This window comes from Narcine bancroftii, chromosome 4 (genome assembly GCF_036971445.1).
Source record: "Narcine bancroftii isolate sNarBan1 chromosome 4, sNarBan1.hap1, whole genome shotgun sequence".
Taxonomy (NCBI): Eukaryota; Metazoa; Chordata; class Chondrichthyes; order Torpediniformes; family Narcinidae; genus Narcine; species Narcine bancroftii.
Genome location: NC_091472.1, coordinates 111,073,583 through 111,097,032, shown reverse-complemented (window position 1 = coordinate 111,097,032; position 23,450 = coordinate 111,073,583). Strand labels below are relative to the sequence as shown.

General features: G+C 42.9%; 1 protein-coding gene and 1 long non-coding RNA gene across 8 annotated transcripts in view; one reads left to right on the top strand and one right to left on the bottom strand.

Annotated features, from left to right (window-relative positions):
- Positions 1-13,436, top strand: part of fermt1 (FERM domain containing kindlin 1) — a 115,418-nt gene extending 101,982 nt beyond the window's left edge. For all 7 annotated transcript variants that reach the window (XM_069932431.1, XM_069932429.1, XM_069932428.1 and 4 more), the window contains 4 exons: positions 1,493-1,714; positions 5,277-5,401; positions 5,619-5,760; positions 11,830-13,436. In XM_069932431.1, coding sequence (XP_069788532.1) covers positions 1,493-1,714; positions 5,277-5,401; positions 5,619-5,760; positions 11,830-12,003 — 663 coding nt within the window. In that variant the 3' untranslated portion in view covers positions 12,004-13,436. The remainder of the gene's footprint in view (positions 1-1,492; positions 1,715-5,276; positions 5,402-5,618; positions 5,761-11,829) is intronic.
- LOC138760997 (uncharacterized) overlaps positions 1-22,910 on the bottom strand; it is a 58,888-nt gene extending 35,978 nt beyond the window's left edge. The window contains exon 1 of the long non-coding RNA XR_011356056.1: positions 22,462-22,910. This is a non-coding gene — a long non-coding RNA (uncharacterized lncRNA). The remainder of the gene's footprint in view (positions 1-22,461) is intronic.
- Between the last annotated feature and the right edge of the window lie 540 nt (positions 22,911-23,450).

Here is a 23,450-nt window from a genome sequence, read left to right as displayed (position 1 = left end):
CCTGTATGACAGGGAAAGCCTTTCAGGTTAATCTGGATGTGATAGAGCAGTAAGTAGGCGGTTTGGTTGATTAACCACTCAGACACTGAGATTCAACCTCTACTCTTGGCTCCCTTTTACATAAGAAGTCCACAACAGTCAAGGCTCATGGTTGTGTGCACTAGATCTGCAAAAGCTAATGCAACTTGACTTTTACTGCTGTTGCTAACTAGGTTCAGGGGGCACAGCTGATAGAACAACAGCCTGGCAGCACCAAGGAACAAGGTTCAATCCTGATCTTGAGTGATGTTTGCTCATTCTCCCTCTACTTTCCACCTATAAATGTTTCAAGTTTACTTGTATCAAGATGTAGTGATGAGAAATTTTGTGAGCAGTTCATCTGGATATTTCGTACATAGTACAACAAATAAGTTACAGTACAAAAGTGCAGAATTATGGAGAGAGATCAGATGTTATAGAGTAAAGGCAGCATCATTTTACTATTCTAGGGTTCATTCAGGAGTCTAAAAACAGCAAGAAAGAAACTTATCGTTGAATCTGGTTGTGTTTGATTTCACACTGGTGAATATTCCAGATCACTATCTTTATGTGCCGAGGGGGGGGGGGGGGGGGTCCTTTTTTAACATGATGGCTACTTTTCCAAGGCAGGAAGAGGTATGAATAGAGTCGAATGAGGGGTGGGGGGGGGGGGTGTGATGGCCTAAGCCATGTTCACAACCATGTGGAACAGCTGACATCCCACACAGTGATGTACCCTGACAAGATTCTTACAGTGGTAGAACATATGGATCTGGATGCTATTTCTCCCTTTTGTGTTGTTGAGTGGAGGAGGGGGAAAAGTTGATGAGAATGTGAGGAGAATATAAAATGCGATTAATCTAGGGTTAGTGTGAATGGAGGACTTGTGGTCAGTGCAAACCCAGTGGGGTGACGGAGTTAAAGAAGCACGTCTGCTGACGCTGGGGTCAAGTGCAGTACACAAACATGCTGGAGACCATCGGCACGTCACAAAGTAAGGGGTAATCAACGTTTTGGAGCTGGGCCTTTCGTTAGGGTTTGAGCAAAATCTGACAGGCACCTGAATAAAAATGATGGTGGGGGGAGGGGGCTGGGGGATGAAAGGAAAGGGCAGAGCGAGGAGTACAGGCTAACTGGTGCATATTGGTGGGAGGGTAGAAGAGGAAAAAAGCTGAGAAGTGATGGGGTGAGGGAAGAGGAAAGGAGAACAGAGGCATGGGGATTCAGGGGAGGGGTTTAATGGAGATTGAAGTAGTTGACGTCAATGCTGTCTGGTTAGAGACTGCCCAGATGGAATATTATAAAGTGTTGTTCCTCCAATTTGTGGGTTTCCTCGGTTAGACATGAATGGTGGGTAGTCTGTTACCATATTGTGTACCTGACTTTATGGTAAATTCAAAATCAATGGTGCTTTCTTTCTACCTTGTCTGTTCTGAATGATTCACATTAATAGAGTATTTATTTTTGGCTATAGGAAATACAATACGCCAAGTGGATGGCTGCCTGTCGACTGGCTTCAAAGGGCAAGACGATGGCTGATAGTTCATACCCCCCGGAGATCAATAACATTCTGACTTTCTTACATATGAAGAGTGTAAATTCGGCACCTCAGGTTATAGACAATCTGAGTACCATGGACATGAACCCAGAATCACTGGTCTCACCCAGATATTTGAAAAAGTTCAAAACCAAACAGGTACTGAAAGATAGTCAACCACTTCATGTTACGCTGTTGGTAAATCTTCCCTTTCAGTCCGCATTGATCTTGATAAAATTTTGGGCTCTATTGTACCAAATGTCAGATGAAATAATGATATTATTTTAATAGACAAGATCCCTTGTGGCAGGTTGATCCAGAAGGTATAGGGTCCACATGAATTGATGGTGTGGATTCAGACAAAGTCGTGGTGAAGGGACTTATTCAGGTTGGAGGTCTGTGACTGGTGGTGTTCCCCAAAAATCAATGTTGAAACCCCTGTTGCTTGTAATTTGTATAAATGACTTGGATACAAACACAGGTTAACACATGTGACGACGACACTAAGTTTGGTGGAGTTGTGGATCCTGTGGAGGGTTGTCAAAGAATACAGCAGGATAGAGAAGTAGCAGATGGAGTTTAATCCAGACAATTATTAGGTGTTGCATTTTGGGTGGTCAAATATACAGTGCCGTCCAAAACATTTGGGAAAAAGTCATTTTTTCATTTATTTTGGCCCTGTGCTCTGCATTTTTAAATTTGTAATCAAACAATTCACATGTAGTTAAAGTGCCCATTCTATATTTTATTCAAGGTTACTTGTATACATTTTGGTTTCACCATGTAGAAATTACAGCACTTTTCATACATAGTTCCCCCATTTCAGGGCACCATACTGTTTGGGATGTTTGGCAAGCTACTAGTTAGCCGCAGAAAGGACGTCCAGATTATAGTTTCCCAAGAAGTATTTAAAAGAGCCTGCAGAATTCTGGAAAAAGGTCTTGTGGACAGATGATACCAAGATTAACCTGTATCAGAGTGATGGCAGGAGCAAAGTGTGGAGGTGTAAAGGAACTGCCCAAGATCCAAAGCGTACCACCTTTGCCATGGTTTGTATCTTGCACTGTAGCATCTGTATTTCTGCTCATGAATTTTTCTACGGACACTAGTTATTGACAAACCCGTACTTTCCTCCTGAAGAGTTTTTCTGCTCTGTTGGACATGCATTTAGGGATTTTCTTCATTATGATGAGAACTCTTTTGTCATCAGCTGTGGTAGTCTTCCTTGGAATACCAGTCTCTTTGCGGTTACTGAACTCACCAGTACGCTCTTTCTTCTTAATGATGTTTCCAACTGTTGATTTTAGCAATCCTATGGTTTGGGCAATGTCTCTTACTGTTTTATTCTTGTTTTTCCAGCCTCATAATGGCTTCTTTCACTTTCATTGGCACAACTCTGGTCCTCATGTTGAAAAATGGCAACTACAGACTCAAAAGGTGATCAAAAGCTTAGAAGCAAGCCAAGTTCTCTTATACTTGCACCAATGAAGCAAACATCAGTGAAGCCAAAATTCCCAAATATTATGGTGCCTGTAAACAAGGGGACTATGTATCAAACCAAAGTGCATACAATTAACCTTGAATAAAATCTAGAATGTGCACTTTAATTACATTTGATCTGTTTAATTACAAATTTAAAAGTATGAAACACAGTGACAAATAAAATTGAAAAAAATATCTTTGTCCTGGGCACTGTATTGATGCAGCTCTGACAGGATTGGAATCTGAGGGTCCAAGTACATAGCTTTCTGGAAGTGGTCACACAAGTTGAAAAGTGTATAAAGGTGTATGGTATGCTTGGCTTCATTGGTCGCTACATTGAGTAGAGTGCAAGAATTTCTTGATGCACAGGTATAAAACTTTGGTCAGGCCACACTTGCAGTATTGTGTCCAATTCCAGTTGCCCCCTTATAGGATGGATGTAGAGACTTTAGAAAGGGTACTGGAGACCAAAAGAAGGATGCTGTCTGGAATAGAGGGTGTGAATTATAAGATTGGACAAATGGGTTGTTTTCCCTGGAGGGTCAGAGACTGAAAGGATACCTGATAGAGGTGTATAAAATTGAGAGGCAGTGATAGTGTGGACAGTCAGAATCATTTTTTCCTCCCAAAATAAAACCTCAAATTCTTGAGCGTATGCATTTAAGGTGAGAGGGAGAAAGTTTAAAAGGAACTATGTTGGGCAAATGTTTTATTCTCTTGACTAGTTCTGACAAAGCCTCTTCAACCTGAAACATTAATTGTCTTACTACCCTCAGATGTTGCCTGACATACTGAATATTTCCATTTGTTTGATTTTGTATGCCACTTGTCTGAAAAGCCTTCTTTTAGGTCTATTTGCCAGTCTTCTGACTGACCACCCTCCAACCAGATGGCATTAATATCAACTTCTACTCTCCCCCCAACTCTGTTGTTCTCCCTTTTCCCTGTCTCCTTTAGCACAAACATGATAAATTCTTACCTCGTCTTTCATCCTAACCAATTAACACCTTTTGTTGGTCTGGATCCCTCCCCCAGCCAGCATTTTCTGAATTCTGAGACTTTCTGAGATTTCCTGCTTCTGGCTTATTCCTTGAAGAAGAGCTCAGGCCCAAAACAACGGCAATATATCTTTGCTTTTTATGGATGCTGAAAAGACCGGCCGAGTACCTCCAGCACTTCAGTGTGTTGTCTGTTTGTACCCTTCTGTATATTGCTGCTTCTATCTACATTGTCCTTTCAAACAGCCTTCTAAAAGCATGGATAAAGAGCAGTCTTTCTTCATTCAAAGCTAACACAATGATAAATTAAGGTCCTATGCCTGCCATATCCTTGTGTGGAACTATATCATATGCCACTAACTGTCATCAGTAGATTCAGTGGACAAAAGAAAAGGAAGGATATGAAATCAAAAACAAGTAGGTATAGAATTTGCGTGATGCCTATTCTTCATCTGGTCAACATATTAAGAAATTTATCATATACTTTACAATGTGAACATATGAAAAGTTGCATTTTACTACTGTTTTACAGTAAGGAAACTAGCCCTTCAGCCCACTCATCTATACCAATCAGGTTGTCTACCTGAGGTTATCACATTTGCCTGCATTTGGTTCATTATCCCTATAACCATGTGCCGGCCTAAGCGTCTTTCAAATATTGGAATTGGACTCTCCTTCTATCACTTCCTCTAGCAGCTTGTTCCACATACCCACCACCCTCTCTGTGGCAAAATTGCCCCTCAGGACCCTAGTAAACCCTTCCCCTCTCACTTCTAGTTTTAGACTCCCCAATTCTGGGGAAAATACTGTCACCTTATCTATCTGTTATCTATAAGATAATTTTTAAAAGATTAAAATATTTGAAAATTAAATTAATGTAAAAGGGTAATCTTTCAACAAGAATTTTATCTTAAACTGCAGGGACATCCACAGAATCACTGTAGCCAAGACAAGAGTGACAAAATGTTAACTTGCTTTTCGTTCTATCTATACTTTTATGTACAAAGTGGGTGACACGTTTACACAACTTAACAGCTCCCTTGATCAAACTGGACTCACCGTCCTGGAAATTCATTTAGTGGCAGGAATGCTGAACTTCCTACGTGACTGCACACAGTTTGTACTCAAGGGCAGAATAAATTTGAAGGGCAGAGTGCAAGGGTACCTCTATTTGGTTCATTTTAGTGCTGCCAGTGGCAACGGTTACTGATCCAGAGATTCTAAATGCCATTTGTTTTCAGTTGACCACACGCATCCTGGAAGCATATCAAAATGTCGCACAGATGACTTTGGTAGAAGCCAAGATGAGGTTCATCCAAGCATGGCAATCGCTTCCAGAGTTTGGAGTTTCTTATTTTATTGTCAGGTGAGTGATACTGGACCATAGAGACTTCAGGGATATGACCTCTATCCTCCTATCGGAACAAACAATCCATTTTACATGTTCAGGAAAAAGAATCCTAAAGATATGAATGTAATTAATCATTAGATTTCTGCAAGTGACTAAACACTACCACTTTATAGATACAGATGTCAAGAAAGTAGCAAAGCTTCATTTAAAGCCAACACAATTGTTTCCACAGATTCAGGGGAAACAAAAAGGATGAACTGTTGGGCATTTCCTACAACCGGTTAATGAGAATTGATATGGCAACAGGAGATCCTATCATAACTTGGAGATATAGCAACATAAAACAGTGGAATGTCAATTGGGAAATCAGACAGGTGAGTTACAGCCAATTCTACTGTCTCTCAATCTCATAACAGGCTTGTCTTTACATGTAACCTCCAACCAAGAATCTTTTTAAAACCAGGTTTTTGTTATTGAAAGGTATTGACTCAATACATCACATTTTGACTCTAATCCCCTTCCTCAATTTTCATAGATTTTCTTTTTAAGAAACATTTTTTCTGCTTAGACTAATCTACAAGTTGAATAATATTACAACTGTTATTTATTTTTCACCATCATTAAATTTAATAGTTTGCATCGTTTCCTTTCAAAGTGCTAATGTTGTTAAATCCCTCTTTCCAAAACTGGAATTTTAAAAATATTTGTTTCATATTAATGTAACTTAGGAAGTACTGCACCAAAAGTATCATAGAATACTATAGCATGGAAACAGGCCTAACTTGTCCATGCCAAACAATGTGCCCTTCTGCTTTAGTATTGATTCCTTGCATTTGGCCCATTCCCTTCCCATCCATAGTTATCCAAGTGTTTCTTAAAGGAAGCTAATGGACCTGCCTCCTCCACTTTGTCTCACTGCTCATTTCATGTGCCTACCATTCTCTGAATGAAAAACTATCCCCTCCTGTTCATTTAAATTTGCACCCTCTCTTGTATTAGAATCTGCTACTCTTAGAAACAGACTGACAATTCACTTTATCAATGCCCCTCACTGTGTTATAGACATCAATAAGATCTCCTCTCTAAGGGAAACAGGCCAAGTTTTTCCAGTCTCACGTCAACTCAACCTCCCTAATCCTGACAATTTTGTTATCCTCTTCTGTACTCTTTCCAGCTTTATCATAACTTTTGTATAGCTAGGAGTCCAAAACTGTATGAAATGTTTCAAGTATGGCGTAACCAAAATTTTGTATTCAATAGCCTGACTGATGAAGGCAAGTGTCCCAAACACTCTCTTCACTACTCTTTATACCTGTGCTGCTATCTTTAAAGAGCTCTGTACCTCCATGCCTTGATCCTTCTGCTCCATAACATTTTTTAGGCACTGCTAGTAACTGAGAAAGTTCAGTTCTTATTTGATTTACCCAAATGCAGCACCTCACACTTCTCCCAGTTGTACTGCATATGTCATTTCTTAGCCCAGTTCCCCCATCTGATCTTTATCTCATTGCAAACCCAGGAGATCATCTTCACTGTCCACTGTGGCATAGACTTTCATGTCATTAGCAAAATTGCTCACCTTGCCACAAACATTCTTGTCCAAATCATTTGCGTACATTTGCAAAAAGCAAGTATCCTAGTACTGGATGCAAAGGCATTCCATGGGTTATGGTCTTCCAGTCTAGCTAAAATGGCTCAGGCCTGAAACATCAGTAATAATCTTTAACTCCTATGGATGGTGAGTACCTCCAGCATGTGTTTTTTCACTGCCATTAACAACCATTCTTTTTTTAAAATATTTTATTTACAAATTTTAAACCACAAAAGTAAACACATTTCATTCAACAATTGTAGGTGGTATACAACACCCCTCTCCAACCCCCCCCCTCCCCACCAAACAAGGAAAAAGCTAGAAGGACTGGGGCATGTCAAGGGAATAAACTATTTATCATAAAACTTTAATACTGGAAGTTACCAAGAAATTAGGTCTTCAGAGTCTGTTAAACATGCATACCCACATTTTCGAAAAGATATTTATTTCATAAACTGTAAGTGATCTTCTTAAGTGATGCAGCTACAAAGTTCCACATGCCATCTCTCCATTTCCAAGTTGTTGCTATACACTTCCTAAAAACTGCACAGCAATTTGTACAAATTTAGTTTGATACATAGTTAATTTCAATTTGAGTGTTATAATCCTAATATTACCCAACAAAAATAGCATCAGATCCTGTGGGAACAACCCCCATTACTCATAGTTGATCAGCTGGCCTCCTATCCCATACCAACCTACCATTTGGGACCTTATCAAATACTTGACTAAAATCCATACAAATAACATTGATGGCCTTGCTCTCATCAACCCTCTTTTTTTTCATCTTTATAAAAAAAAACTATCAAGTTCGTGAGACACTATTTCCCACACACATACCAATGCGAGCTCTCCTTAATTTTTCTCTGCCATTCAAATGTTGATAGTTTCTAACTCTCAGAATCCCCTCCAGCAGTTTTCCTACCACTAATGTCAGACTAGCAGGTCTGAAGTCATCCAGATTATCCTTACAATCCTTTCTAAATTAAAGCACTATATATCCCATGATTCAGTCCTCTGCAATGAGTCAAAAATGACTGTCAAGGTACCAACAATTTATTTCCTGCCTTCCCACAATGTTCTGCAATTCACCTGGTCTCGATCCAGAGATTAATCCCTCTCGATGTACTCCAAAATTGCTAACATCTCGGGCATGTCCCTAATTACCACCCTCACTCCTGCTCCACAGTAAACACATACACAAAACATTCATTTATGATCTTCACCATCTCCTCTGGCTTCATGCAGTGATGCGCCTCCTGATCCATAAAGGAATCTATTTTTTCCCCCTCATGATTCCACACCCTAAGCTCATCTGCTTTTCCAATCAGGTTTCCTGTGTTAAAATAAACAGAATAAACTTCACCTATCTTCTGTGGAGAGCATTTTGTCCAATTGCAACACTGTCTGGTATGGAGGTGCCAATGCACAGGATAGGAAAAAACTTCAGAGGGTTGTTAACTTGGCCAGCAGCATCACAGACACCAGTCTTCACTCCATCGGAGATATCTACAAGAGGCGGTGTCTTCAGAAAACAGCCTTTATTCTCAAGCACCCACTACCCAAGGCCATGCTTTCTTCACACTGCTACCATCAGAAAAAAAGGTACAGGAGCCTGGAGTTGAACACCCAAAGACAAGGACAGCTTCTTCCCCTCTGCAATCGGATTTCTGAATGGACAATGAACTACAGATACTACCTCACTTTCTCCACTTTTCTTGCACTATTTATTTTTGAGATATAATTGATAGCAATATTTGTACTGTAATACTGCTGCAAAACAACAAATTCTGATTCTGGATGCAACAAAGTCTACAGATGCTGTGATTGTGGTTAATACACAAAAGTGCTGGAGAAACTCAGCAGGTCCTGCAGTGACCATAGGAGGCCAAGATAAATAACCAGTTTGGAGCCTGAACCCTTTGTCAAGGTATGAGGGAAAAGGTGGGGGGGAAAGAGGGAACACAGGCAAGCAGCCAAGAGGCTATAGCTGGACGTGGATAGGAGGGCAGAGGAGAAAAGCTCAGAATTGATTGGGGGAAGGAGGTGGCTCTGTGAATGAAGAGCTGGAAGAAAGGAGACGGAAAAAGAGGCTAACAGAAACCAGTCAATGTTGCGGCACATTTGGCGTAGCAGTTAGCACAGTCTTTGCAGCGTCAGTAATCGGGGTTTGAATCCCACGCTGTCTGTAAGGTGTTTGTACGAGTGAGTTGCAAATAACTTTTCAGAGCGAGAAAGTATGTTGTAGCAAAACAGGATGGAGGACAGACATTGAAGTAAGTTAATACACAAAAGTGTATTACACAAAAGTGCTGGAGAAACTCAGGAGGTCCTTCAGCGGCCATAGGATGCCAAGATGTATAACTAAAACATTTCGGATCTGAAGCCTTTGTCAAGGTATGAGCAAAAAATACAGGCTGTGCCTGTATGGATTTTTCCCATGCTGTAGGTCTAAATTTTAAAAAAATATTAAATTTAAATTAATGCCATTTGGTTGGAGGGTGCCCAGATAGAATACAAGGTGCTCCTCCAATTTGCAAATAGTTCCAGTTTGGCAGTCCATTCATCCCTTTTCACCAATCGCCCCCTTGGTACCTACCTCTGTGACCACACCACTATATTGGGGCCCCAAAAAGTCCTTCCAAGTGAAGCAACAATTCACTTGTGAATCTGCAAGATTCATCAAGTGCTCCTGTTGTAGCTTCCTCTACAGAGAGACTGGACGCAGACTAAGAGATAGCTTCATTGAAGAGCTTCGCTCTGTCTGCTGTAATAGTGGGGATCTCCCTGTGGCAACTTATTTCAATTCCCCACCCCATGCTGACATATTTGTCTATGGTTCATATTCCATCTGGTCACCCCCAAATGGATGGCATTAGCATTGACCTTATTTCCATAAGACCCCTCCCCACCATCTCTCTCTACCTATGTGTCCTTTCCTCCAGCTTCCCATCCCTTCTCAGCTCTCTCCCTTCCTCCAGCTCTGCATTCACAGAGCCACCCTCCTGTTCTGATCAGTTTTCAGCTATTCACTCCAGGCTTCCGATCCATGTCCACCAGTGCCCTCTTGGCTTGTGCTCCTCCCTCTGCCCGTTCTTCCCTCCGACCCACCTTTTTTATTCAGGCTGTTTTTTTGCTCATACCTTGACAAAGGCTTCAGATCCGAAATGTTTTAGTTATCCTATGGACGCTGAAGGACCTCCTGAGTTTCTCCAGCACTTTTGTGTATTAACTTACTTCAATACCTGTCCTCCATCCTGTTTTGCTTCAACATACTTTCTCGCTCTCCTTAACACTTTCAGTCCCTCTCTCTGATCCCAACCCCCTTGCCATATTGTCTCACCATAGTACCAAACAAGTCAATACCTTATTAAGCAAAATGGGAGGCATGACATTATTTTAAAAAAAAATAATTGCTACAGAAGGATGCTAAACTACATCTTAGTTGCAAATAACCATTCAGGTAATTAGAGCTAAAGGCTATCTCAAAACACATGAGTGTTAAAAAAATTTACATAGAATCCTTATCTTTACAAACAGAGGATACCATAGAATATTAGAACACAGGAACAGGCCCTTCAGGTCTGTGCCAAACTATTATTCTATCTAGTCCCATTGAACTGCACCCAGCCCATACCCCTCCCATCCATGTACCTGTTCAAATTTTTCGTAAATGTTAAAATTGAGCCAGTTCACCAGTTCAGATGGCAGCTTGTTCACACTCCCACCGCTGTGTAAAGAAGTTCCCCTGAATGTACTCACCTAACTTAAGAGGAAAAAACCTACTTGCATTTACTCTATTTATACCCCTCAATTTTAAATACTCCATCAAATCTGCCCTCATTCTTCTATGTTCCAGGGAATAAAGTCCTAACCAGTTTAACCTTTCCCTGCAACTCAGCTCATCAAGCCCTGGCAACATCCTAATAAATCTTCTCTGCACTCTTTCAATCTTAATGACATCTTTCATGTAGAAAGGTAACTGCATACAACATTCCAAATTTTGCCTCACCAATGTCTTATACAACTTAAAGTAATTACAAAAGCAAGTTTGAACCTTCAGAAATCACATGTTCCAGCCCACTTATGATGACAGCAATTGGGAAGGATAACCAGGGTTTGCTGGGGCACAGGCCACTGTTCAGCCCATCTGGCCCACTTCTCTGCCTCTTCCTTTCTCGTGCCACCAAGTCGTCTTTGCTTCCTTTACAAATTAACATGGGGCAACGTTGGAGCAAACAATGAACTTACCAGCTTGTGCTGCGGACAAGTGGAGGGGTGGCAAGCAGCAGTCACACAAAGAACATGCAACTGCCACATGGACAGCATCTGAAGTATGTGAGCCTGGAGTCGTGATCCAATGACACTAACTGCCGCTCCACCATTGGCCTCCTTTGAGAGGGCACTGTATTAGTGTCCATAATGTAGAACAGGACTGCAAAAGTTGGGCTTATTGTCAACCTAATTACTTTAAAAGTAAAATTGATAATGAACATACAACATTGCTCTGAATACTTTGGCATTCCAGATTACAAAACATGAAGAATAATTGGAAAGTAAACCTCAGTAAAAATAAATCAAAAATAGTCACCTTCAGCATTCTGTCAATGTACGATCATTTCAATTTTTCTTGAAAGCATAAAATACTTGCCTCATTTTCCATTTAATTTGTGGTCATAATTGAACATCAACTCATGGAAGCAGACCTAGGATTCCATCCCTGACTTGGCACCATGGATACTTAATTTATTCTAGAGGAGACAGTGCCACCTAGGGGAAAGCTACTAAATCTAAGTTCTAGTTAATGAAACTAATGGGGTCCCAAAATAAAGTTGTTGTCTCTTAATTTCAGGTTGAAATTGAGTTTGATCAAAATATGGCCATAGCACTCACCTGTCTCGATGCAGACTGCAAGATCGTCCATGAATACATTGGAGGATACATATTTCTGTCAACACGTTCCAAGGATCAGAATGAAACACTGGATGAAGAACTGTTTCACAAACTTACTGGGGGTCAGGATTAATGTCAAAGGCTCCCTGAACTGTGGTACAACCTTAGAACATAGGACAGTACAGGCCCTTCAGCCCTTGATGTTGTGCCAACCCATATATTCCTTTAAAAAAATACTTAATCCTCTTATTTTTCTTCCATCCATGTGCCTAAGAGTCTCTTAAACACCCCTAATGTTTCAGTGTCCACCACCATCTCTGGCAAGGCATTCCAGACACCCACAATTCTGCCTAAAAAAACACCCTTGGTGTCTCCCCAAAATTTCCCTCCCTTCACTTTGTACACATGTCCTCTGACATTTTCTATTCCTGCCCTGGGAAACGGGCACTGTCTGTCCACCCTATCTAGGCTTCTCATAATCTTGTAGAGCTCAATTAAGACTCCTTTTATCCTTCTGCACTCCAAAGAAAAAAAGTCCTAGGTCTGCTAGTCTTGCCTCATAGGACTTATTTTCCAATCCAGGTAATATCCTGGTAAATCTCCTCTGCACCCTCTCCATGGCTTCTACATGCTTCTTATAATGAGGTGACCAGAACTGACCACAATACTCTAAGTGTGGTCTTACCAGAGATTTGGGGAGTTTCAACATGACCTCTCTGCTCTTGAACTCTATCCCCCATTAATGAAGCCCAGCATCCCATGGGCCTTCTTAACTATCCTATCAACCTGTGCGGCGACCTTGAGGGTTGTATGAATTTAAACTCCAAGATCTCTCTGTTCATCCACACTCTTAAGTAACCGACCATTAACCCTGTACTCAGCCTTCTGGTTTGTCCTTCCAAATTGCATCTCCTCACACTTATCCAGATTGAACTCCATCTGCCACTTCTCCAACCAAATCTGAATCCTGTCTATATCCTTATGTACCCTTCGACAACCTTCAGCTCCATCCACAAACTTATTGACCCATCCATCCGCCTCTTCATCCAGGTTATTTAGAAAAATCACAAAGAGCCAGAACAGATCCGTGTGGCACTCCACTAGTCACTGACCTCCAGGCAGAATACTTCCCTTCCACTACTACTTTCTACCTGCAAGCCAATATTTTATCCACACAGGTTCCACTGATCCCATGCCTCATGACTTTCTGAACGAGTCTCTCATGTGGGTCCTTGATAAAATCCATATAGATCACATCTACTGCTCTCCCCTCATCATTTTGTTACCTTAAATATATTTCAGGGAAAGGGCAGATATTTAAAAAAATGCAATATGCAAATATTACTATACCTTTTAATGATAGGTAGTAGCTATTTATCAAAAGCTACATGTAGGAAAGACTAAGTTCTATTTACACATTATAACTTCAATGTGATTATCATGGAATTTGCTCCATGGAACTGTTATGAACAAGTAAACCATCACTATTTAATCTTTGCATATTATCCTCAAAATGTATTCATTGAATGGACGGGCATTCAAAATGTAATAAATAAATAGCCATAAAGAAACCACAGTGCACTTTTTCTGGTTGTGATTATCAACAGCACACAAAATGTCACACAATGATAGGATTTTCACTAGTGCAATAGCCCGCTGGCCTTCACCTAAGAAGATGGACACCCGATTTTCTACAGCTCATACCAATTGTTTCATCAACAACAATAGGAGAAAGCGGCTCATTTCCATCATCCTCTTCCCTTCTAGCAATTTCTCCATCTCCGCCTCACCTGTTCCCAAGATGAGGTTTTCCAGTCCAGATACGACCAAGATCTTCATCGTTAAGTGTAGTCCAACCACATAAGCAATTATTGTCTCAGTCCCTACTACAAGTTATTTAGTGACAGTGGAAAACATTGCGATTCAGATGCTCACAGAGCATACTCCAGCTCTGCCCTGAAACCCGTGGGAGAAGCAGAATAATTTCTCAAGATGTGCTTTTTCTTAAACCCCACCCCCCTTGCTATTTATAGCTGATCCACTTTGAGAATTTGTGCAGATTTGTAACAGTTCTACATTTTTAAATTTTTCTTTTGCTATGTCTTTCTGGAAACTAAAACCAAATGACTAATTAAGTGGGGTATCAAGTGATTGATGAGTTTTTTGTTATGCAAGCACACTTCTGTGTTTTCAAAGAGAAAGCTCCTGGCCACTTGTCAGAGAGACCCACAAGAAATGATGGGAGAGGGTAATGTAGCAGCCTACTAACCTGCAAGGGGCACAGATATTCTCAAAGGTGGACCTCATCAGGGGTATCACCAGATCCCAGCAGAGTAGTGAAACTGGCCAATCGGGTCCCGGGTATCTGAGGTAACCAATCGTCAGCCAGCTTGACTATAAAAGGCAGAGCTGCCACTGAATAAACTCAGTGTCAAATATACTCTTCTGGTATGTGTGTGTCTTTCTTCTCCTGTGGATTCGAGCTACAGTCTTAAGTCTATAACCTAGCTGGTTCAAATGGTGCTTTGGACCCGAAGATGGAAGAGCAACCTCCGATCAACGTCGTAGTCTTGAAGCTGCCCAGCTTCTGACGTTGTAACCACAGGTGTGTTTCCAGTAAGCCGAGATGTAGTTCACCATTTGACGGATATTCGCCAATGACACGTGCTACTACCATGTGGTCAGCGCCCTCAATCAGTACACCGCAGCCTGCATCATTGACTTCATCCAGTGGCCCCCAGAACAAGAAAAGTATGTGGCCATCAAAGAACTGTTAACCCACACTTTGAGGCTCTCAGCACTGCCCATCTGTTGCATACTAATTGTTTGGTGAACAGGGCCCCTTCCGCCCTCATGAGCATTATGCTCACCCTCAACGATGGCTGCACCACCTGCCCACTGTTCCAGCAGATCTTCCTAGAAAGGCAGCCCAAGAACATCCAGCTGCTCATCGTGGAGGAAGACTTTGATGACCCCAGGAAGTGGCTGCCCGCACAGACCTGCTATGGGTGGTGAAGAGGGACACCTGCGCTTTGGTCGAGCAGGTGACAGCACCACGTCATGAGTACCCAGCCAGGAAGACCAAGGACTGACCGAACACCATGCCCCACCGGTGAGCAGTACTGTTTCTATCACCAATAATGGAGTTCCGAGGCCCGTCGATGCCTTTCCCCCTATGCCCCAAGGAAATGCCCAGGCCGGACCTCGTTAATGGCTGCGATGACTGGCCAATTGCATATCCTGCTACATACTCAAGACTCCCTGTCGGGCCAATGTTTCTTGGTGGACACTGGGGCACAATACAGTGTTAATCCAGCCTGGAGGCCTGCTGCGGCAAAGTGGGCCAGGAGCTCCAAGCAGAAATCAGCACCAACATCCAAACATTTGGCACCCACACAATTCCCCTACGCTTCAAAGACAGACAATTCACTTGGAAGTTTATGGTGGAGGCCATGCAACAACCATTACTGGGTGCATATTTCCTGCGGGCCAACTCACTCTTGGTGAATATCAAGGGGCGCCGACTGGTGCATGCCAGACATTTCAGTCACTCTTGATCAAGGGCACCAAACTCCCCAGCCCACAGTGAGTACTGCCAACATCAAATTCACTCAGGTTCTAGCACAATTCCTCTCCATCACCATGCCTCATTTCCATTCGGCAGAATCCAAATATGGGGTGAGGCACCAAATCATTACAGAGGGCCCTCCCCTCCATGCCAGGGCGCAGATCCCCCCTTGAGAAACCCAACCTAGCCAGGGACAAGTTCAAAAAGATGAAGGAACTCGGCAATGTGTGCCACTCTGATACTCCTTGGGCCTCCTCTCTCCACATGGTCTGAAGGCAGCGAGTGGTTGGAGGCCATATAGAAACTACCACTGCCTCAATGAGGCCACCATACTGAACAGATATCCTGTGCCCCATATCCAAGACTTCATCGTTAACCTCCAAGGGGCACGGATATTCTCAAAGGTGGACCTCATCAGGGTTTAATCACCAGATCCCAGTACATCCCAAAAACATCCATCATAACCCCCTTTGGATTGTTTGAATTTCTCCGCATGCCCTTCGGGCTAAAAAATACAGCTCAGACTTTCCAGAGGCTGATGGATGCAGTGGGCCGGGATCTACATTTTGCCTTCATCTACCTCGACGACATTTTAATTGCCAGTTACACCCGCACCGAGCACGCCACCCACTTAAAATAATTATTCTCCAGGCTGAATAATTTCGGCATAACCATAAACCTGGCAAAGTGTCAGTTTGGCCAAGTGACTTTTGATTCCTGGGTCATCGTATGGACCAACATGGTTCCAGACCATTACCCACTAAGGTGCACCCATGTCATTGATGATGAAGGGACTACAAGAGTTTCCAGGTACGGTCAACTTTTATCACTGCTTCATACCTGCAACAGCCCGCATCATGAGCCCACTCTTTCCCCTCATGGCAGGACCCAGTAAAAACATACAATGAAACCAGGAGGCGACTGGGGCCTTCCAGGCCACCAAAAACACCCTAGCTAACACCACCCTCCTTGTGCACCCGTGGACAGGCAACCCAACTACCCTCACGACAGATGTCTCCAGCACACTAGTCAGGTGTGTACTTGAGCAACTGGTGAATGGACAATGGCAACCACTGGCCTTTTTCAGTAAACACCTTAGGCCACCAGAGCTCAGTACCGTGCCTTTAATACAGAATTGTTAGCCTTATACCTGACAATTCTGTACTTTTGTTACTTCCTGGAGGGCAGGAAGTTCAAAATTTACATGGACCACAAACCCCTGACATTTGCTTTCAGTAAGGTGTCAGCGCCACCTGTCCTACATTTCTGAATTTACAATGGACATTGAACACATAACTGGCAAATCCACCGTGGTGGCCGACGCCCTATCCCGTCCGGCTATCTTGACGGTACATGACCCTACCCCTGGCGTAGACTACGTGGCCCTGGCTGATGAACTGCAAGCAGACCTGACATTCCAGTGTACCAGACAGCACTCATCAGCTTACAACTGGAGGACATCCTGATCACCCCGAGCAATCGCACGCTGCTCTGCGACACCTCGACGGGTAAACCTCGCCCTGTCATTCCAGCTGTATGGAAGAGGTGGGTTTACGACTTGGCTCACCCTGCCACAAGGACTACAGTCAAAATGGTGGTGAACAGGTATGTCTGGCACGGCCTCTGCAAAGAGGTCGCCCTGAGGAGTTGTACTCAGTGCCAGTCATCCAAAATCCAGACTCATATCAAAGATCCACAACAGACATTTGAGCCAGCATGTCGCAGGTTCAGTCACATGCACATTGATATTGTAGGGTCCCTAACCGTATCCAAAGGTGTGTGTTACCTTCTCACAATGGTTGACTGGATGGCTAGAGGTGGTGCCACTATCATTGGCTTCCATATAAGCATTCGCACGGGCTTTACTCAACACTTGGGTAGCATGTTTCAGAGTCCCCGAACACCTTACAATTTGACGGGGGGGGCCCAATTCGCTTCCAGTCTATGGTCTGCCCTAGCCCACGCCCTGGGAACCCAACTCTACCACACCACGGTGTATCACCCACAGGCCAACAGGTTGATGGAGAGGTTCCACAGACACCTTAATGGCATGGCTTACTGGACGTAAATGGGCCAACAAACTCTCTTGGGTCCTGTTGGTCATTTGCACTGCACCCAAGGAGGACTTCGAGGCATCCTCTGCTGAGTTAGTCTACGGTGCACCCCTAGTTATTCTGGGTGAATTTGTGGCGTCCCCTGAGGACTTGGGGAAACCCCGGAGACCTGACTACGCGACCGCCTAGGCACCCTGGCCCCCACTAAACCTAGACCCCACGGCCAACCCTGTACTTACATCCCAAAGAACTTTACTGACTGTAAATATGTGTTCGTTCAGCACAGGGCTCACCGGCTATGTCTACAGTGGCTTTACGAGGGGCCATACCATGTCCTCAGACACAACGGCTCCACCTGTGTTTTGGACATTGGCAGCAGGGAAGAGACTTTCACAGCTGATTGAAACCAGCCTCCTTGGACTTTGACCAGCCCATCACTCACCCAAATCCACGGCGCAGGGGTCAGCCTCCTAAAAATCAGTGCCCCGATTGCCAGTTCTGGGATAGAGAGGGAGGGTCATGTAGCGGCCCGCACCTCAGGCTGACATAGGAAATAGCCATCGAACGCGGCGACCGGCAAAGCATCATCTGGGCTGAAATACCAGTTTCCATAGACCACTGGCAGAGCGGCAAAACTGGCTAATCACCACCAGTGGATCGCAGGGGGTCCAATCGGGGTCTGGGCATCCAAGGTAACCAATCAGCAGCCAGCTCACTCAAACCACACTCTAATGGTGACGCAGCCGAGCTGACTATAAAAGGCAGAGCTGCCACTGAATAAGCTCAGTGTCGAATACACTCAACTGGTGTGTGTGTCTTTCTTCTGCAGATTCGAGCTACAGCTATAGGTCTATAACTGAGAACTATAATCTAGCTGTAGCCGTAGCAACCTCGCTACAGTAAGGCATTTCAATTGCTAGGGGGAAGCTTGCAGAAAAATCCATTTGCTGAGAGAAAGCTGCTGTGCTGGTTTTGGAGTATGGCTTATGCTTAATTGGAAGGGCACAAGACCAGATGGTTGGCTGTGGACTAGAGAAAGTGATCTAATGTCGCAAATTAATCTGCTGATGAGGGAGTGGGGGAGGGGAAAGAAATAGATTACTGAAGAACCTAAAAGCCTAAGCTGTGTTCACTGCAACCCAAAATTAAATGGGCCACAGGGAGGAACATGGGAAAACAAGTCAAAGATTACACCCCAAACCAGAACAGCAATTTTACCTGTAAGGAATGGTTGCAACTCTCTGCTATACATCAAACAAACATCCTGCAGCACTATATTTAATGTCCACCATTATTTCAAGGGCAGACCTCAGATAAAATCATGGAAACACCCAGCAGTGTGTTGAAATGGGAATAGTGGCTATTTCAATAACACTTTCAAACAACCAACTCCCGCACAATGAGTCAAATGGTCTCCCTGCTTGCTGAGAGAACGATGGTGGCCCAAAATATGCTTGGTCTCAACAGGTCATACTTTAAAAGCTAATAATCTAACAGCAGTGACAAATTAACTATTTTGGATACATTTCCTCTCATCAATATCATTCAAGGAACAGATCATTTTACTTTCTGACCACATTTATTCCAAAACTCTCTTATTCCCTGCGTTAGGCCAATCATCCAATCTCTCAAACATTTTTATGACTTCTTGCAGTTACCCATCTATTGACAAAACACTTTTTTTAAGCACCATCTGTCAACTGTGAATATTCATTATCTATTTTCTCTTCCTTTAATATGTAGCTTCCCCCACCTCTCCCTGTGCTGTCTTAATTATACACAAGTTGTGTTTTACCTAACTGGGAAGCTGCAGAAACTAAGACTTTCTTTGCATCTGTCCTTTTTAAGAGTTTATTGTCAGACACAAGTACATTCAACTCTCACTTTTCGCCCTGTTCTCTTTGGTTTTGCACACGTTCTTTTTCCTTCACCGTCCAAGTTCAAGTATTATCATATTCCTCCTTCCTCTGTTACTTCCTGGGAAGCAACTACAGGGACGGGAAGACTGCACGTTTCTAAAATAAAAGTGTGAGCTGGCACAGAGAACATTTGAGTAAACATAAAGGGCAGCAAGGACCACAGTTTGTCAGAGGCAAAACACAGGAGCTAACCTTTACAGATGTTAAAATAGCCTGGCAAGAGGAAAGCAGAGCAAGCTCCGAATGCACTGTACAGAGGCCCTGTGGTTTTGGCCAAACAGCAGTCAACTGGAAAGAAGGCAATCTGTCTCATCCTTCCTGTACCAGGATCACTCCAGTTTGGTTGGTTATTTTTAAAAGAACATTCAACACATGACAAATTTGAAAACTCAAAAATGTTAGTTTTTAACAGGATGAAGAGCCTTGATGAGGATCTCTGGTTATAACATTGGCTTCCTGTGGAGGAAAAATCGTTCCTGTCATCAGCATCAATTTGCAAGTATTGTACATGAATAGGACTATTAATACACTGCAAGCTACTCTTTGAAACAGAGTCTTGTACCACAGATATAAAGCACAATTGTTTACACTTGAAGGTTACATTGCCCAAAATTTACTGGACAAAGCAGAGTGGAAAATAGACTCAGTGGAAAGTTTTATTTTGGTTACGAGATAAAAATAAATAATAAAGATTTATTTCAACACCAGACCAATACTGGAAAAAGTAGTAAAAACCAACTATACCTTTGAGAATCACATGAAACCACAAAAGGTCATCCTATCTGGAAGCTCAACAAGCGAGTGAGAAGTGAAAATAACAGACTAATGCCATTGCCTGTGTCCAAGGAACTAACTCAGCCTGTCACAGGTTAGAGTAAATCTTTTATCTCGCCTCCAGTTGTGAACAATTTTAAACTCAGTTAATTTAGAACTCCGGTTTAATAAAAGTTTGACTTAGCTTATGTGCATCAATATCTTCTTTGGCTTGGCTTCGCGGACGAAGATTTATGGAGGGGGTAAAAGTCCACGTCAGCTGCAGGCTCGTTTGTGGCTGACAAGTCCGATGCGGGACAGGCAGACACGGTTGCAGCGGTTGCAGGGGACACTTCATTTGCTTTGGGTTTGAAATATGTGTGACTGCGCAGAGTCCTGTTACATTTATCCCTCACCAATTGTTACTTTTGGAGGGGGAGAAGAGTTTGGCTGGTGGGTTGATGAAAAATGCAAAAATCAAAAAAAGGGTTGGTTGAGAATTTTGTTTCAAAATCTCCTTTTTGTATATCCAAGAGCAATTGTATTATTCTAAGAGGATACCTTAAAGTAATGACAAAGTACTAGGTTCAAAAAATTATATTGTGGTTTGCCAGCTCACTCTCGATATTTTCACTACAGTCACAAGTGCACAAACTTGGCAGGTCTCAGGCTCTTGTATAAAAACAACCATTCTATCATCAGATGCTCCACTTAATTAGTCATTAGGTTCTAGTTTCCAGAAGGGCATCACTAAAGAAACATTTCTGATTTAAAACCGTCACAAATCTGCACAAATTCTGGAAAATTAGGTCATATGCAAGCATCATAGGGAAAAAAAATTGAAGGACATAAATACGTTGGAAAATTACAGTTCTGGTTGAATAGCAAGGCACTATGCTTGACGTCCTGCTTTGCGGAAACTGCCAAAATGTTTGGCCTGGAAGTCAGCCTGAAGAAAACGGAGGTCCTCCATCAGCCAGCTCCCCACCATGACTACCAGCCCCCCCACATCTCCATAGGGCACACAAAACTCAAAACGGCCAACCAGTTTACCTATCTCGGCTGCACCATTTCATCAGATGCAAGGATCGACAATGAGATAGACAACAGACTCGCCAAGGCAAATAGTGCCTTTGGAAGACTACACAAAAGAGTCTGGAAAATCAACCAACTGAAAAACCTCACAAAGATAAGCGTATACAGAGCCGTTGTCATACCCACACTCCTGTTCGGCTCCGAATCATGGGTCCTCTACCGGCATCACCTACGGCTCCTAGAACGCTTCCACCAGCGTTGTCTCCACTCCATCCTCAACATCCATTGGAGCGCTTTCATCCCTAACGTCGAAGTACTCGAGATGGCAGAGGTCGATAGCATCGAGTCCACGCTGCTGAAGATCCAGCTGCGCTGGATGGGTCACATCTCCAGAATGGAGGACCATCGCCTTCCCAAGATTGTGTTATATGGCGAGCTCTCCACTGGCCACCGTGACAGAGGTGCACCAAAGAAAAGGTACAAGGACTGCCTAAAGAAATCTTTTGGTGCCTGCCACATTGACCACCGCCAGTGGGCTGATATCGCCTCAAACCGTACATCTTGGCGCCTCACAGTTTGGCGGGCAGCAACCTCCTTTGAAGAAGACCGCAGAGCCCACCTCACTGACAAAAGGCAAAGGAGGAAAAACCCAACACCCAACCCCAACCAACCAATTTTCCCCTGCAGCCGCTGCAACCGTGTCTGCCTGTCCCGCATCGGACTTGTCAGCCACAAACGAGCCTGCAGCTGACGTGGACTTTTACCCCCTCCATAAATCTTCGTCCGCGAAGCCAAGCCAAAGAAAGAAGAAGATGCATCTTAATCAATACATTATCAATGTATTTTAAACCTAGCCAGCAACCTTTTAAAGTATTATGATTCAGATTTCATCAGACAGCTTCATGAAGTGCATCTTAATTTTTTAACCAGACCTGTACCTTTGGTATTTGATGGTTTCTGGGTGTACAGAAAAAAAATGCACCATGAAGTCAGAAACTGGCTCAAAACAAAAAAAGTTACAGATGCTGGAGACCTGCATAGTAAGCAATCACCCAAAAATATTATTTTTAACAATTTCTTGGGGGGTGGGGGTGGGAAGAAGGAGAATTCTGAACAGCTAAATGGACGTAACAATTACTTAAAAATGATATTTTGTTCAAAGATCCTTTTATAGCTATGTAATAAGACATAAAAATATATTTAACTTTTGTCTGCTGTTATGGCAAACTAAGTCGCTATGAGCTTTGCTCAGTGTCACTAACCTTAAAGAAAAAGAAGCGAAAGAGAGTCCCTTCAGAGATACTGAGGGTCCATGGGTTCACCTCCAGCACCCCCACAGCCTCTGTGGCCGCACAGACTCCTGTTCAATTCTTTGGCAACCCGATCTTCAGGTCCAAAGCTCCGATACAATCATGAAGCCTTCCGCTCCTGAGGCCCTTCGGAAGTCCTCGATGACCTCAACGTCCTCTTCATTTGGTTGTCAGTAATTAGAAGCTTTCTTATCACTGGGTTAGAATGTAGATTGGAGTTCCACCATGGGGCTGGAATGGGTTGTCACATCGGTCCTGTAGTGAGGAGGTCTTTTGATGAGATTCTAAGCCCCATTTGCCCATTCTAGTGGTTCAGAAGACGTGTTAAAAACCGAGCTTAGATCTAATACCATGGCAAACATTGCTCAGCTGCAAGGCAGATACACTGGATGTTCACGAATCTCATATTACAACACACTCATTCTCAAGGATTTGAAACAATTGTTCAGTAACAGTTTAGCAACTCTGGGTTACATCAATATCTGGCAAAAGGAATCATTAATCTTCAGCTGTCAGAAGCCGTTACCTTATTTTCAAATTAACATTTGTAATTTTTAAATTTAGACATACAGAACAGTAACAGGCCCTTCCAGCCCACAAGCTTGTGCAGCCCAAATATGCCAATTAACCTACAAACCCCATATGTTTTTGGAAGGTGAGAGGAAACTGGAATACACCGAGGAAACCACGCTGACATGGGGAAATGTACAAGCTCCTTACAGACAGCACCAGATTCAAACCTGGGTTACAGGTATTGTGTTAACGGCTACTCTTTCTTTTTCAACCTTTCTATTAACATTTCATAATATACACAGGATGAGAATAGAAATAACACAATTAAAATGCTGTGTCCAAGTCTACATAGTGTAAGTATATAAAATTCCAAAGAGTGAAAATGTGACAAATTAGAAACAATTGTCGTAACAAAAGCAGAGATAAAT